Below are 13,535 nucleotides of genomic sequence, written 5' to 3'. Positions count from 1 at the left end.
GGCTGTAATTCCAAAATTTCAGTGGCTGAGCCAACCCTCGGGGAGGTTTCTGGGACATAGTAAAGTGAGGCCCAGGATATCTTATATATCTTCTGTTTCTTCTGTTTCTTCTGTTTCTTTTGATACCAGCTCATCCAAATTAACTCAGCTTCTTCAATCACACTTGAGCATCTCTGTACCAGTGGACTACTGCCTCCCCCCTTTCCCACGTCAACTGTTCTTCGGCATCCGTCATGAGCAGCTCAACCCAACCCTACAGGCCGCCACTGCAGGTCAAGCCCGACTTCGAGCCCCATCGCGCCACTATTCGGAACCTCTACATAGTTGAGCAGATGAAATTGGCCCAGGTTATGACTACCATGGAGCAAAGACATGGATTCCGAGCAACGTAAGAGCGTCCCTTCATCCTCCTGTCCAAGCCCCCCTTCTAACCCATGATTCTAGTGAGAAGCAGTACAAGACTACGCTGAAAACTTGGGGACTTGTAAAGAATGTCTCCAAACAGGCAAAGGAGTCCATTGTACGAGCGCTTGAGAGCCGAGAGAGAGGGAAAGCAGACGGCCTCGGTCAAGCTCGGTGGCGCTCCCGTTTCTGAGGAAAAGATCGGGAGATGGAGAAAGGAGAGGGCCAAGGCCGCGAACCAGCTTGATACTGGCCACTCCGGTGCTTGGTGTGAAGGTACGTTGCCAATTACCGCTCCCTTATCCAGAAGCTAAACCGAACATAGATTCGGAAATGTTGGACATAGAGTTTGTGTCAGAAGACGAGTACAGAGACGAGATCATGGAGTATACAGGCACTGCACCACTAGCTGGCATAGGAGAAGACTCCAGCCCTCCTGGTAGCCCACACAGTATAATCCCGGCAAATCCTCAGAAGCAGCCAAGAGGGGGGCTCGGCTATCAAATAAGTCGTGCAACATCTGGCTTCTTTTCGAGGGCCATTGATCGATTCGAAAGAGCCTGGTGGCAGGTAGATAACCTGCCCATCCCAGACGCTGGCGACAACGAAAATTACGATCTCTTGGGCCTGGAGCATCAACATATTGACCATGACGATGGCTTTTGGCGCCAGCCCGACCTTCTCTCTGAGCCCAGAGATCTTTCTTTGATGGGGATTCTGGACGCATCGTGGGGTTATCCCGGGCAATTCCCGAAACTCCCTGCCACGGTCTCGGTGTGTGGAGAACAAGGTGGCGACGGGGCCACGGACAACACAGATGAAGACAACGACTGCACCAACAACATCAACTACTCTGAAGATGCCGACTGCGCCAAAGATACGGAGTGCGTCGAGGGCGACAGCCATCAAGACTTGACGACATCATTCTACAGAGCTGTCTCCGAGGGCGATTACCGCGTCGCTGAATCATTGCTCAACCTGGCAAAGCAACTTGGTCGTCCTTTTGGCGATTCAGTCTTGCTGAATGCTCTGAGAACAGCGTCCATTAGAGGTTACGCCACAGTCGTGAAGCTACTCCTGGACTCGGACGTACCAACCACGAATGCTCTGCGCGACGCCGCCATGGCCGGTCGACTTGAAGCCCTCCCGCCTCTCCTGGACAAGGCAGGATGTCAGCCGGGTGCATTATCGTTTGCATCCAGAGGCAGAAGCGAACATTCGCAAGAAGACATCTGTAGACTGCTTCTTGACCATGGAGCAGACGTGGACGAGATGTCATCCGATGAATGGGGCCCACCCCTGTTGGAAGCAGCCATACACAACAACTCCGGCATCTTCAAACTACTTCTGGACAGAGGCGCAAGCCTGAGCCTGGCTTTGAAGGCACAGAGAAATAAACGGCCTTGGGCCAAAGAGTCTGCTTTCTCCCACGCGAAGCTAGATGGCGGAACTGACGACACCGTGCTTGACGCGACCAAGGCGTTGTTCCTCGTGCTGAGAGAAGGGGACAGCAAACTGTCAGCCATCCTCAACCTGTGCTGCGGCGCCAACAACAACGATGCCCTTGTCATCGCAGCCAGGTACGGTGATGAAGCTGTCGCAAAACGCCTGTTGGACGGGGGCGCCGATCCCTTTCAGCCCAACAGCAATGGACTCTCAGCGATTCAGGCTGCGCGAAAGAGACAGAGACAAGGCTTAATCAAGTTGCTGCTGGGCCAAAACCGCGAGCCTCCGCATGAAAGGGCCTTGCTGAGAGAGTCTTTTGCTTTGCGAGTTCGATTCATCTCCCAGTGCAGAAACATCTACAACGTGGCAGGGAGGCTCCCGGCGCACCTGGCGGTGGAGGCCGAAAAGTTATCCCGGTACTTTCTCGATTACCGCCCTGCCTTCTGCTCGGCATTGTCATCTATGAGGGGTCTGTCGGTACTTGAAGCTCCTGACAACGTGTGTTCGCTGCTGGCTTACCTGTGTCTCGCCCGGGCGATGACGGACCTGATACGATCAAAGGCAGGCGCGGATTTCACTGGGGAGTTCCAAGACGGCATTCATTCGTTCTTTGACGTCTTGAGATACGGCGCGTTCGAGCCGGCCGATGACACACTTCTCTATGAACAAGTCGTGCGGCTGGCCTGGGGCGTTGAGCTTGGCCAGGAATCATCGTCATTAGTCTCTGCCGACGAGAATATCCTACAGATGCAAGGCCTTGCCGCCAAGCTTCTTTTTCAATCGACGCAGTTCACAGACTCCGAGGACATTACCAGGGCGGACCAGCATCTGCTACTGGGAGAGCGAGTTGTCCCCGGGTGTACATCACCGACGGCAAAGCAGCCAATAGGAGTTTCGTCTTTTGACATTCATGCACCGGATCTGTCTTCAGAAACTTTTCCGCCTTTCAGTACCGGGTGTCTGAATCAACCTTGTGGTATAGCTGGGCCCTCCAAACTAGACCACAGGCCTCCAAATATGCATTATGGTGAGCGTAATGCGATAGATGGTGGCGGCATAAAAGCAGCCATCATACGTATTGCCACCGGGACCCTATTTGCTCTGATGATCCTACTCTTGAACAGTACGCCGCCTCAATTCCATTCACACAGACACTCACTGACACTTCATTGGCAGCAATAACCCAAGCCACCAAAGGCACTGACCCCTTGAGCACCTTTGCCGCTACTGGTATGATCTTATAACCCTCGCTTCTTCTGAAAATACCATGTATTAACCTCGAGTAGCGTGTTCAACACAAATGCCCAGCACACCACACCCCGACCATTCCGACGCCCTTCACAACTCTGCTACATCTGTCTGTGAAGACGCGTCTCCCCCATGTACTCTAGGTACTGCGCTTTCTGCCGAGGCCCCCATGACATGGCTGCCTGACCCTACACTTCTCTCGAGGCCAGCGACCCCCTCGATGGCCGAATGGACTCCGAACTGGAGTAATGTCCGGAGCCCAAACCCACCTTTCGCTAGCTCCGCCCACCCAATGGTAACGGCTGACAGCCTTCTTACAACGCCATGGGTTTCTGACAGGACTATCTGACGTCTGGGCGGGCTTTCTGACAGGAGTAGCTTCTGGACTTGTCACCCAATGCCTAATGATTGAGAATTATGGCATCCATCTGACGATTTTATACTACGCCGTCCATTATTCAACCCATGTATTTAAGCAGCTAGATCTGCTTCATTTTCTAACATCACCATCCTCTTCGCCAACAGAACAACAAAGAGCTCCAAATAATCAAGAATGGCTTTCAGCAAGGTATACCGCGCTACCGTCTTTGCCAAGAGAAAGGAGGGCGTGACTCAGGAAGAATTCTCCCGTCGCTTCGCTCGCCACGGGACATTGGCCGGCCCAGTGATCAAGAAGCACAACGGCATCGCCTACATCCAGGTAACACGATTGCCCCTCGCAAGATTTCAGCACTGGTTCTAACCTTTGGCTGTAGCACCATGTTTTCGACGCCTATGCCGAAGAGTTCAAAGAAAAGATTGGGCCTGAGATGGCGCCCTTCTTCAACTTCGCCCAGGCCGATGGGATCAACACCCTCATCTTCCCGACTATGGATGATCTCGTCGGCTTCTTCAAGGACCCGGCACACGACGAGGCTCTGAATGCTGATGTGGCCGAGTTTGCCGATCCAACAACGGTCACCTTTGCGGTTGGAGATGAGAATGTGGTCATCGACGGTGGAAAGTTGCTTGTCTAGTTGATTCACCCGCGACTCTTGAGGCTGTGGGAATGACCTTGGCGACCAAATGTTATAGTACTTCGAGAAAAATAATAACAATCACGGGTTTCGACCTGGAAAAGTGCCTTGAGCTTATAAACGAACTTCGCTTTGACGACGTTATCGCATCAGCACTAACAATAACACCGATTTGTCAGCGCCTTTCAAACATCACGTTGAAAATGTGAGAGGCCTTACATTTGCTCAAACACAATGAAAATTGCCTCCATATCACCAAAGCACGATTAAAGATGGCTGAAAAGTGGCAGCCATATATCCTGGGAGCTGAAGACGACTGGTCTGAGGTCAGAGACAGCGGCCAACGCAAAAGAATCCAGAACAGACTTGCCCAGAGGGCTCGCAGTAAGTCAGCATTTGACTCACGTTGGTTGTGTAAACAGGTACTAAGTAGTGCCTCACACTAGGAGCCAACCTAAAAGCGAGACGAAGCAAGACCAATTCGATACCAGGCGAAGCTGCCCGGGTTGAAACACAAACTGAGACGCCAGAGGCGCGTGATGGTGTAGTGGTCGGCCACGACGTTGAAGATCTTGTTGAAATACCTGGATTGGGAAATCAAGAAAGCGAATCACTTGATGTCGCATTGGACCCCCCAACATCAGTTGCTGATACGCAGCTCGACACCCTACAACCTGGTCTGGATGCTCAGTTCCTCTTACTCACCTCTCTCACTACCGTCGCAGCATTGTCCTCAAATGCCACTCTTCTTCATATCCCATGCGAAGTCCCAAGCATTGATATCTTTAACCCATCGCATGCGTCCCTTCCTTCCACTCTAATGCCCACCGAGCTACAAAAAACTATCCCTCATCCTCCTTTCGTCGACGTCATCCCCTTTCCCGGGGTTCGAGACCGCCTTCTCCGTTCTCTAGCTGTAATAGATTTGGAAAAGCTCACTATTGATCTCACGGGTGGAGCTTTCAAAGTTTGGGGCTCTGTACCATGGGACGGGACGAGCTGGGAGGTTTCTGAGGAGTTTGCCAAGAAGTGGTGGTTCTTGGTTGACGGGGAACTGCTTCGGGCAACAAACTTTTGGCGCCGGCAGAGGCTGGAGCCAAGCATTTCAGCCAGTGATATTCTGCTTGAGGTGTAATCTTATACAACAAGGGGCTGGCTCTGTTGGTCATAATGATCAAAGATGACTCCGGCATAGAGTTGAGCGTAGTTGTGGTTACGTGATAGTTAGAACAGAGCATCAAGATGATTTCAACAAAGGGGGGTATTGTCTGCTGCCTAAGAAACTTTGATGCCGATCACAACTCGCAGGCCCATACTTTATGTGTTAGGATGTGCTGGCTGAAGACCGAATGGCTCTTTCTAATTCCAATATTGAAGTCTCGGAGCTCCTCGGCAGGATCATTGCAGCAAAGAGCCATGCGTGTTCTGGATCCCAGGAAGATTCTTTCTCCTTCAAGCGCAGTGAAACCCCTCTGCAACCCTGTGGGAGTCTCCTAAAGCCGAAATTGGACCGTTGAATGTTTTTCAAAGGATCATAACCCCTCAGCGAAGGTTCCTTTGACAGTGAAAGGCGAGAATCTCCGATGACCGTTACACTGGCAATGCCATTCTCATACCCCATATACTCCGTCTCTTCTCTGGTAAACAAATGCCTATTGGATATTTCTAGAATTCCGAAGAGGTTGGACAGCTTGATACGAGCGGCGATTCATGTGCCCCTGGAGGTGAGACGGAGAAGGAAACTTTGGACGGAGATGACCACTCGAGGTTGTCAGGGATGGGTTGCAATGTGTGGGGGAGAATGGAAAGATCGGCGGCCCAACGGTTGGCCTTGACAAGGCGCCAGCAGTTCCGGTTTGATCGCCCCTGAACAAGGGAAACTTGACAAGAAGTTGAATGGTGGGTGTTGGTCAGCCGTTACAAAGGGGGTTGGGGGTTTCAATTAACTGTCAATTCCATCACGTGGCGGCCATGTGTTTGAGGAAAACGCGGCCATCATCCCGCAGCCTACTAAACTTTAATATCCAAGTTTGGAATCTGACGAGGCTGGCTTCCCATCTGGGCGTGTTGGGCTTCATAAGGACAACCCATATTGTCAGTAGACCCGACTTTAAGGTTCAACTTATTGCTAATATGTTATATCATTCAGCCTTTAGAGGCCAGGATTCCCTTGAGTCCGGAGACTTTACTCCTTACCGGGTCACGATAAATAGTATACTTTTGCCCATGGGGGACACCGATCCTTCAGGACCCCTGATTCTAGACTCGGAAGTTCGGACCGCTGACGTGCTTTTGCTATGTGTCAAGACTTTGTCACGTTGGCTCTTCACAGCTCGTGCCCGGTTTTTAGCATCGATCCTCTTTGAGACGCATGGCGGACACTAGCTCATGTAACGCTTTGACATTCAGGGCCGCCACGGAACGGCAAGGCTTTTAGTAATGGAGTCGTTTGACAAGCCACCAACTAATCCTTCAGGCTGTTTGGTCTAGAACTCAGTCGGGCTGCAGATAGAGGTCCGCAAATAAGCACGGGAAGCCCGAGACATTTTCAGATATTTCGAGTACCTATTTCCGTTGCGAACGGCACTCGGCAAAGCACCCCGCGTGAATACCTAGCTCCGTTTCGACTTGGACGATCCTGCTACTCTCTGTTGGGACGTTGTCATCGGCAGTTGCTGAGGGTATCAGTCGGTTAGCCAAGTGTTGAAGCCTAAAAAGAGGAGTGCAGTTCACGACAGGGAAGGGAAATCGGACCATTTCGGTTTGTTCATGACTCGAGTCAAGACACTTCGGGCATGCATCCGCTGTACCCGGACCTATGTCGTCTGCAGGATCTATCCGTACCCACAACGTTGATCTAGATTGCGATCGTGGAGGCCCTGACTTGTCAGCTCTAACATCGGGGAGTGCGTCTTCAGCGGTATTGAAATCCTGGTTCGGTTTGAGGCTAGTGGTAGTGTGCATAGGGCATGGTGCTCGGGCTTGGGTGCTCTCGAGGCTTGGTGCTCTCGAGGCTCTGGTTCGCCGTGTCGGGTTTGTGTTGTGCGCAGGGGTTGAATGCAGACGTACATTAAAAAAGAAAGGGTCTTGGCTGTTCGATCTGGCGAACCGTTGTTCTTCGTTTCTTTTGTTTTGCGCCAAAGTTATTGTTCCTTTGTTCGTTGACAATCATGCCTGTCTTTGAAGATAGACCGTCGGTATATCACACTCTCTTCCCCTCTGATAAACTCTGACTCACTGATTTAGTTCCTATACGAAGTTTGGGCTCTTTATGGCGTTGGTACGCTCATTCTGCTTACTCGATTCGCTGTGCGCTTCAAGACAGTCGGATGGCGTGGGTTCCAGGGGGATGACTTCTTTTCGGCGCTCGTTTTGATATTCTTTGCCATGGATGGATTTACCGTCCATCTGATATGTACTCTTTGACCAGTTCCTTTGATGTTGATGCGGCATTAACTGACTGTTGACTCAGATTACCTGGGAACAAACCTCGAGGCAACCTTTTACGCAAAAACCCACAGTCAGTTTTCCATGATCAACATACGCACCGACGACTCACATCTCAAAAGCATTGACCGATTCCATCATAAAGGATTGCGTAAAGGGTTCAAAACTGGAGTTTGTCGCCTGGTATTCATATACTGCTCTCATCTGGTCGCTCAAAGGAACCATGCTCTTCTTCTTCTCTCGCATCACCATCGGAACTTGGCATAGCATTCTGGTGAAGACGGCATCTGTCTGTTGCGCCGTCTCCTACTTGGCTGTTTTCCTTACCGTATGAGGCCTGTCGTGTGTTGTTGGACTTGACTGACTAAATGCTAGGTCACATTTGGATGCTTTCCAACACGCAAGAACTGGCAGTAAGTTGGTGGCCTTGATTTTCCGAATTAATACACTGACTTTGCGTTGTAGGGTTGTTCCTGACCCTGGAGGTTCGTTAACCATGCTCAGACAGTCACAGCATATTGACCATGACCAATAGAGAAGTGCACATTCAGGAGGCAGAATCTCGTGGTGACTACAGTACTCAATGTCTTGTTCGTCTCTCCTTTGTTAAATGCACTCCTATAACAGCCTCTAACCATGATCAGGACCGACTCTATGATTTTGGGTATTCCATTGCCGCTGCTGTGGAAGCTTCAAATCCCCCTTCAAAGGCAAGCTATGCTCCGCTATGAACCCGTACTATACTTACCAGATATGGTTCAGGAAAATTGTCATCGGTCTCCTTCTATCATCTGGTCTCTTCGTCATCGCCGCCGCCATCATCCGTGCAACCCTGACACTATCAGCTCACCCATCCGCCCTCGCTGTAAACGAATGGGGCGTTCGCGAAACACTCGTCGGCATCATCACAGTCAACATCCCCATCCTACGACCCATGTTCAAACACTCATTCTGGTCTTGGCAAAACAATACAAACATCAGCTCCTCCTTCCGAACAACCACGGGAGCCGGCAAGTCAACAGACATCACGGGGCCGTACGAACTCACGCCGAGTATCGCCGAGGGATCCAAGCCAAGCGGCCGCGGTAGTCAAGAGTCCATCTTCAAAAAGGACAGTGTTACCATGGCGGCGGTTGTGGTCAAGACGACATACGATGTGACTCATGAAACAGCCATTGATGAGGATGAGTCGTGGTATGGTGAACGGAGGGGGCAAACAAAGGCATCGGTGCAGGTAGAATCGCGCGTTTGATAACTGGATAGAGTATAATCAATTGTTCTTTTTGGGTAAGTATGTTCTGTTCACTGTCCATGGCCCGTTTGGACGTTTTAAGGCGTTGACACATTGTTCAGCATCAAGGTTCTTGTTGAATAAAGATAATAGAAGAGCGCCCGACGTATAAATTCAGTCGCTGCTCAGCAGTCAACTTCATCCTTCACGCATCCCGCAGGATTGAGAACCTGCACCTTGCTTCCTACTCACCTCACAGCACCCCGACCCCATCCTTTTCCATCAACCGGTAGGTTGAAGCTAACCATGCCCATTCTTAGGTCCGGTTGTGCCTATGACAACGGTTGGGATTACGGCGTCGGTTCCACTGACGCCGTTACTACTGGTGACGGTCCCCCAGCGAAGCCCGAAGATCCCAAGGCTCCAGTCCAAGAATACTTCTGGCCCGTCCTCCGCAAACACGGCCTTGGCCAAGCCGAACCCGGTGAACGTCCCGTCAAGTGCGCCTGTCCCATCTGCTACGACCACATCAGCATGGCCGGCCTCTCGACCCCCGAAGAAGGAGGCAAGCAAGGTCTCATCGCCCCCTGTGGCCATGTGATGTGTCCCGACTGTTGGCCCAAGCGGGAATAGGATCCCGACAACTACGAGTTCACTGAGCGCAAGTGCCCGGTGTGTCGTCTTCTGCTCCAGTGCTACTCGTGCACCCACACGGTTATGAAGGAGCCCATCCCCGACGCCACCTGTGATGTCGAAGAGCTCGAATGCGTCCCCAACTCCATGACGGAGACCTCTGTGCCGTACCAGGCCATCTGTGTCGAGTGCTGTTTCACCTTTGACGATATCTTGAAGTACTATGAACCCGGTGAATCCATCGGCTGGTGGTTCAAGCCCCGCGGCCCTGGTGAAGAACGATCTTGATGTGTCCAACATCCTTGTCACGGAGTGTGAGTGCGCGCCTGTTTTTGACCATGTTCCTGTGCTGACTTTGACCCAGTGTTGAGTGTGTCTTGCCGAGTTCATGTGAGGTCGTACGTAGAGCTAACTTTCGATAGAGAGTTGTAGACAGACTAGACAGATGCGAAGAGAATTGAGAAGGTTAAACTGTGGAGGCAGAAATTGGTGTCGCTATGGGTATGTAACAAAGAATCACGTTTCTCAATCATGAACAATGGACTAACGTCATCGCCAGGCCTGCAATTGCGCTTCAGTCAACCGAAAACTCCATTGATGCTTCTGTATCAAACACAAGTCTATGTCTATATTAGATCCCACCCGAGAGAACAAAGGAAAATAGAAGAAAACTTTTAGGCTGCTTGCGGGACAGCGTAGGCAACCTCTTGTTTCTCATCCACATGGCCTACTGCCTCGTGTCGAAGAGCCTCCTTCAGCTCGGCCTGCCTGTTCAAGAAGCTCAAGTACGTCTGCCAACCCACAGCGACGACACCGTGAAACAGAGGTCGGTAATCCAGTGGGAGGAAGGTGAAGCTAAAGGCTGTGACGACCGGCCACAACTTGCACGAGTTGACGATGCTGGTGGGCACCGTGTCCTTGACGCGCTCGACAGTGCCCTCGAGGTTCTCGCCTGAGAGAATGGCCTGGGAACCGAAGAAGAAGGTGTTGAAGATTGGTGTAAAGCATACTTGGCTCACTGCGACCTTTGTGGCGATTGAGAGGATGCGCGATGAGTAATTAAAGTTGTGTGAGAGAAAGATGAACCTGGGCATTGTCAGTAACACATCAATATGAGCAAGGCGTGAGGCGTACCATTTGTAGTTGGGTATCGCAGCAGTAGCACCAATGACGGCATTCCTCGCTGTTCTAGCACCATCATACTCATTCCCGCTGACATACTGAGCGCTCAAGTCGGCAGCAATGTAGATGACCACCGCCGTGATGACCTGCGTCGTGAGCGGCCTCTTTGTCTGCGACCTAGCATATCCCCGCGCCGCAGCCGTCAGAGGACCGAGACGCTGCCAAAGAGGCAGAGGCGCAACGGTGCTGGGCACGGGGATTGACTCTTCGGACTTGGCCCCGGAGGGCGGCTTGGACGGCGACGACTGGAGTCGGCGCTGGATCCGGGGGAATCGGCCTGACACGAAATGCCTCCGGAGAGCGGCGCGGAGCAGGGGCGTCGCCATAACGATTAAATGATATAGAGGTTATGACATTGTGAAAGGGTCAAAGAGAAAGGGCCCCCGTCTTAATTGAAGTGACACCCCCGGTCTTTGAGCGTTAGATTTGATGCCGAACTCGGGCGTGGGAGATAATTCCGAAAGCTGGCGTCGGTGCTGATCCGCTTGCGCCATCGGATCTAGAGAATGCCCAGGTCGGCTTCAGATTGGCTGGCCGAGACGAGGTGGAGATGTCTGGGGCGGGATTCATCGGCTATCGAGTCGGAGTCAGGGGGCCGAATGAGATTTTTTAATGAGTCAAACGGGAAGGCCTTGCCGAGTTGATAGGTATAGTTTATACTACAGCTGAAAGAGAAGCTGTGATACGCTTGGAGCTATCGTGATTGTCCGCTTTGAATCGGACGTGGCTGAAGTTCGACGAGAACTGCTCTCAAAGCGTCAATCTGCTTGTCGCACGTCATAGTGGAGGAAATTCGTCAAGGGAGCTCCATGCTCGTGTGACCTCACATGTGTTGAAACAATACTACATATTATCCGGATGTATTCATGCGAGCCTCAACTCACTGGCCTTTGAGCAAGGGTTCTCAGGTTCAACAAAGAACTCGTGGCTCATGATGGCTGCTTTCCAGCTCACCCATTCGTCAATCGCCAGCCACATGGCTCGCCTCCCTTGTCCCTGGCTCAATGCGGAAAGCTGATGATCGCGGCAAGTCCCATGTCTGGCATGGCGCATTTGGGAAAATGTCCATGTGCCCTCATAAACTAGACATCCCCTCAGCTGAACTTCTCCTCTTGTCTCTTCGAATGGTCTCAATTGCTGCGAAACCGTGATGGCAATTCAACATGCCACAGCGTGATGCGTCGACTTCATCGTCGGAAATGGACGGTACTTGGGTCAATCTACCTACAGGGACAAAGATGGAGGATGTGGAATCTATGGCTGATCGCGTGAGACGAGTGCGATCTGACCTGAGAGATCTTCGCAATTACTACAACATCAAGATATCTGAAAGACGTCACAAACGGCTGGGTCAATTCTATCAAAACGAATTGGATGCTCTCTTCCAGGTGCCCTTCCAAGATCTTGGCCAACAAGGCAAAGTCGACTTTCTCCTCCTTCGGAATCACCTCAAGCGAGGGCAGCGACAGCTCAATCTGGATCAAAAAGCACATGAAGCAGCGAGGCCTCTATTACCATTCGCATCAATCATCGTATCACTATGCGAGTCGAGACAAGATGTCAAGCCGATGGAGGCAGAGAAGGCCGCTGAGTTACTGAACAAAGTCGCAGTTGAAACATCAAATGTCCAACACCAAGTGGAAGAGGGTAAAATAAAAGTCAGCAAGCAGATTGCGCACAAAGCTGTTCAGATTGTGGCCGAATTGCGAAAGCATCTGCACGAGTTTCTGAGCTTCTACACTACTTACGATCCCATGTTTGACTGGTGGGCAACCACACCGTGGCGAGAAGCGAATACTACCTTGCAGCATTATCAGTCTCTGATACAGAGCAGACTGGCCGGATTACGGCACGATGGCCATGATGAGATCTTTGGAGAGCCTATCGGTAGGGACGGACTGCTTGTGGAATTGGAAGCTGAGATGATTCCATACATCCCCGAGGAACTCATCGATATCGCCAAAGAGCAGTACAAGTGGTGCGAAGCGCAAATGAAACAAGCATCAAAGGAACTCAACTTTGGTGATGACTGGAAGAAGGCCCTTGAACACGTCAAAACAAAGTCTGTTCCTCCTGGCGAACAGACCCAACTCGTCCTACAGCTCGCACGCGAAGGCACATCCTTCGTTCGAGAGCACGATCTCGTTACCGTGCCTGAAATCGCTGACGAGACATATCGAATGTTTATGATGTCTCCAGAGCGTCAGAAAGAATCTCCGTTCTTTCTCGGTGGTCCTTCGATACTCGTCGCTTCCCCGACGACCGACATGTCGCATGAGCTCAAGAAGATGGTCATGAGAGGAAACAACAAACACTTCTCTCGTGCTACGGCGTTTCACGAACTTATACCCGGGCATAGGCTGCAGCTGTTCATGGGTGAACGGCACCATAGTCACCGGCAGATGTTTACTACCTCCTTCTTTGTTGAGGGTTGGGCCATGTACTGGGAGATGGTATTCTGGGAGATGGGCAACTTTTTCATCTCACCTGAGGACCGTATCGGTACATTATTCTGGCGCATGCATCGCTGTGCCCGCATAATCTTCTCTCTCAAGTTTCACCTCGGCGAGATGACGCCTCAAGAATGTATCGATCTTTTGGTCGATTGGGTGGGCCATGAGCCGTCAAACGCTGAAGCTGAGGTGAGGCGGTCCTTCAACGGGGACTATTCGCCTCTGTATCAGGTGGGATACATGATCGGGGCGATGCAGATGATGAAATTGAGGAAAGAGGTGTTGAGCGCGAGAAAGTACAGCGAGAAGGAGTTTCACGATTGCGTCTTGAGGGCGAATACGATGCCTATCGAGCTACTACGGGCCTTACTACTTGGACTGGATCTGGCGCCAGATTACAAGGCTGGATGGAGGTTTTACTCGTCATGAAGCACCCATCATAGGTAAATATACCCAGTTACTTCAGAATTAATGACA

The 13,535-nt window shown here is 51.4% G+C and overlaps 6 protein-coding genes across 6 annotated transcripts; 5 read left to right on the top strand and 1 right to left on the bottom strand.

Moving 5' to 3' along the window:
• Positions 1 to 233: 233 nt before the first annotated feature.
• On the top strand, positions 234 to 3,445 carry MRS44_007212 (uncharacterized protein; the record flags this gene model as incomplete). The annotated part of the gene is made up of 5 exons (XM_065620447.1): positions 234 to 388; positions 506 to 678; positions 728 to 2,971; positions 3,025 to 3,078; positions 3,135 to 3,445. 5 exons carry the CDS (start codon positions 234 to 236, stop codon positions 3,443 to 3,445), a joined length of 2,937 nt encoding a protein of 978 aa, XP_065476519.1.
• A 204-nt stretch (positions 3,446 to 3,649) lies between these two features.
• Positions 3,650 to 4,112, top strand: MRS44_007211 (uncharacterized protein; the record flags this gene model as incomplete). The annotated part of the gene is made up of 2 exons (XM_046283400.2): positions 3,650 to 3,796; positions 3,852 to 4,112. The coding sequence occupies 2 exons, from the start codon at positions 3,650 to 3,652 to the stop codon at positions 4,110 to 4,112; spliced, it is 408 nt and encodes a 135-aa protein (XP_046129259.1).
• A 272-nt stretch (positions 4,113 to 4,384) lies between these two features.
• On the top strand, positions 4,385 to 5,247 carry MRS44_007210 (uncharacterized protein; the record flags this gene model as incomplete). Its single annotated transcript, XM_046282236.2, has 2 exons — positions 4,385 to 4,496; positions 4,559 to 5,247. 2 exons carry the CDS (start codon positions 4,385 to 4,387, stop codon positions 5,245 to 5,247), a joined length of 801 nt encoding a protein of 266 aa, XP_046129260.1.
• Positions 5,248 to 7,282: 2,035 nt separating this feature from the next.
• MRS44_007209 (uncharacterized protein) lies at positions 7,283 to 9,711 on the top strand (the record flags this gene model as incomplete). Its single annotated transcript, XM_065620446.1, has 9 exons — positions 7,283 to 7,309; positions 7,359 to 7,527; positions 7,585 to 7,632; positions 7,682 to 7,887; positions 7,935 to 7,972; positions 8,025 to 8,044; positions 8,270 to 8,753; positions 9,111 to 9,387; positions 9,514 to 9,711. 9 exons carry the CDS (start codon positions 7,283 to 7,285, stop codon positions 9,709 to 9,711), a joined length of 1,467 nt encoding a protein of 488 aa, XP_065476518.1.
• Positions 9,712 to 10,097: 386 nt separating this feature from the next.
• MRS44_007208 (uncharacterized protein) lies at positions 10,098 to 10,931 on the bottom strand (the record flags this gene model as incomplete). Its single annotated transcript, XM_046271254.2, has 2 exons — positions 10,098 to 10,509; positions 10,558 to 10,931. 2 exons carry the CDS (start codon positions 10,929 to 10,931, stop codon positions 10,098 to 10,100), a joined length of 786 nt encoding a protein of 261 aa, XP_046129263.2.
• Positions 10,932 to 11,768: 837 nt separating this feature from the next.
• MRS44_007207 (uncharacterized protein) lies at positions 11,769 to 13,487 on the top strand (the record flags this gene model as incomplete). Its single annotated transcript, XM_065620445.1, has 1 exon — positions 11,769 to 13,487. One exon carries the CDS (start codon positions 11,769 to 11,771, stop codon positions 13,485 to 13,487), a length of 1,719 nt encoding a protein of 572 aa, XP_065476517.1.
• Positions 13,488 to 13,535: the final 48 nt, after the last annotated feature.

The sequence above is a fragment of the Fusarium solani genome (genome assembly GCF_023522795.1).
Source record: "Fusarium solani strain SB1 chromosome Unknown bctg00000004, whole genome shotgun sequence".
Taxonomy (NCBI): domain Eukaryota; kingdom Fungi; phylum Ascomycota; class Sordariomycetes; order Hypocreales; family Nectriaceae; genus Fusarium; species Fusarium solani.
This window is presented reverse-complemented; position numbering and strand designations above follow the sequence as displayed.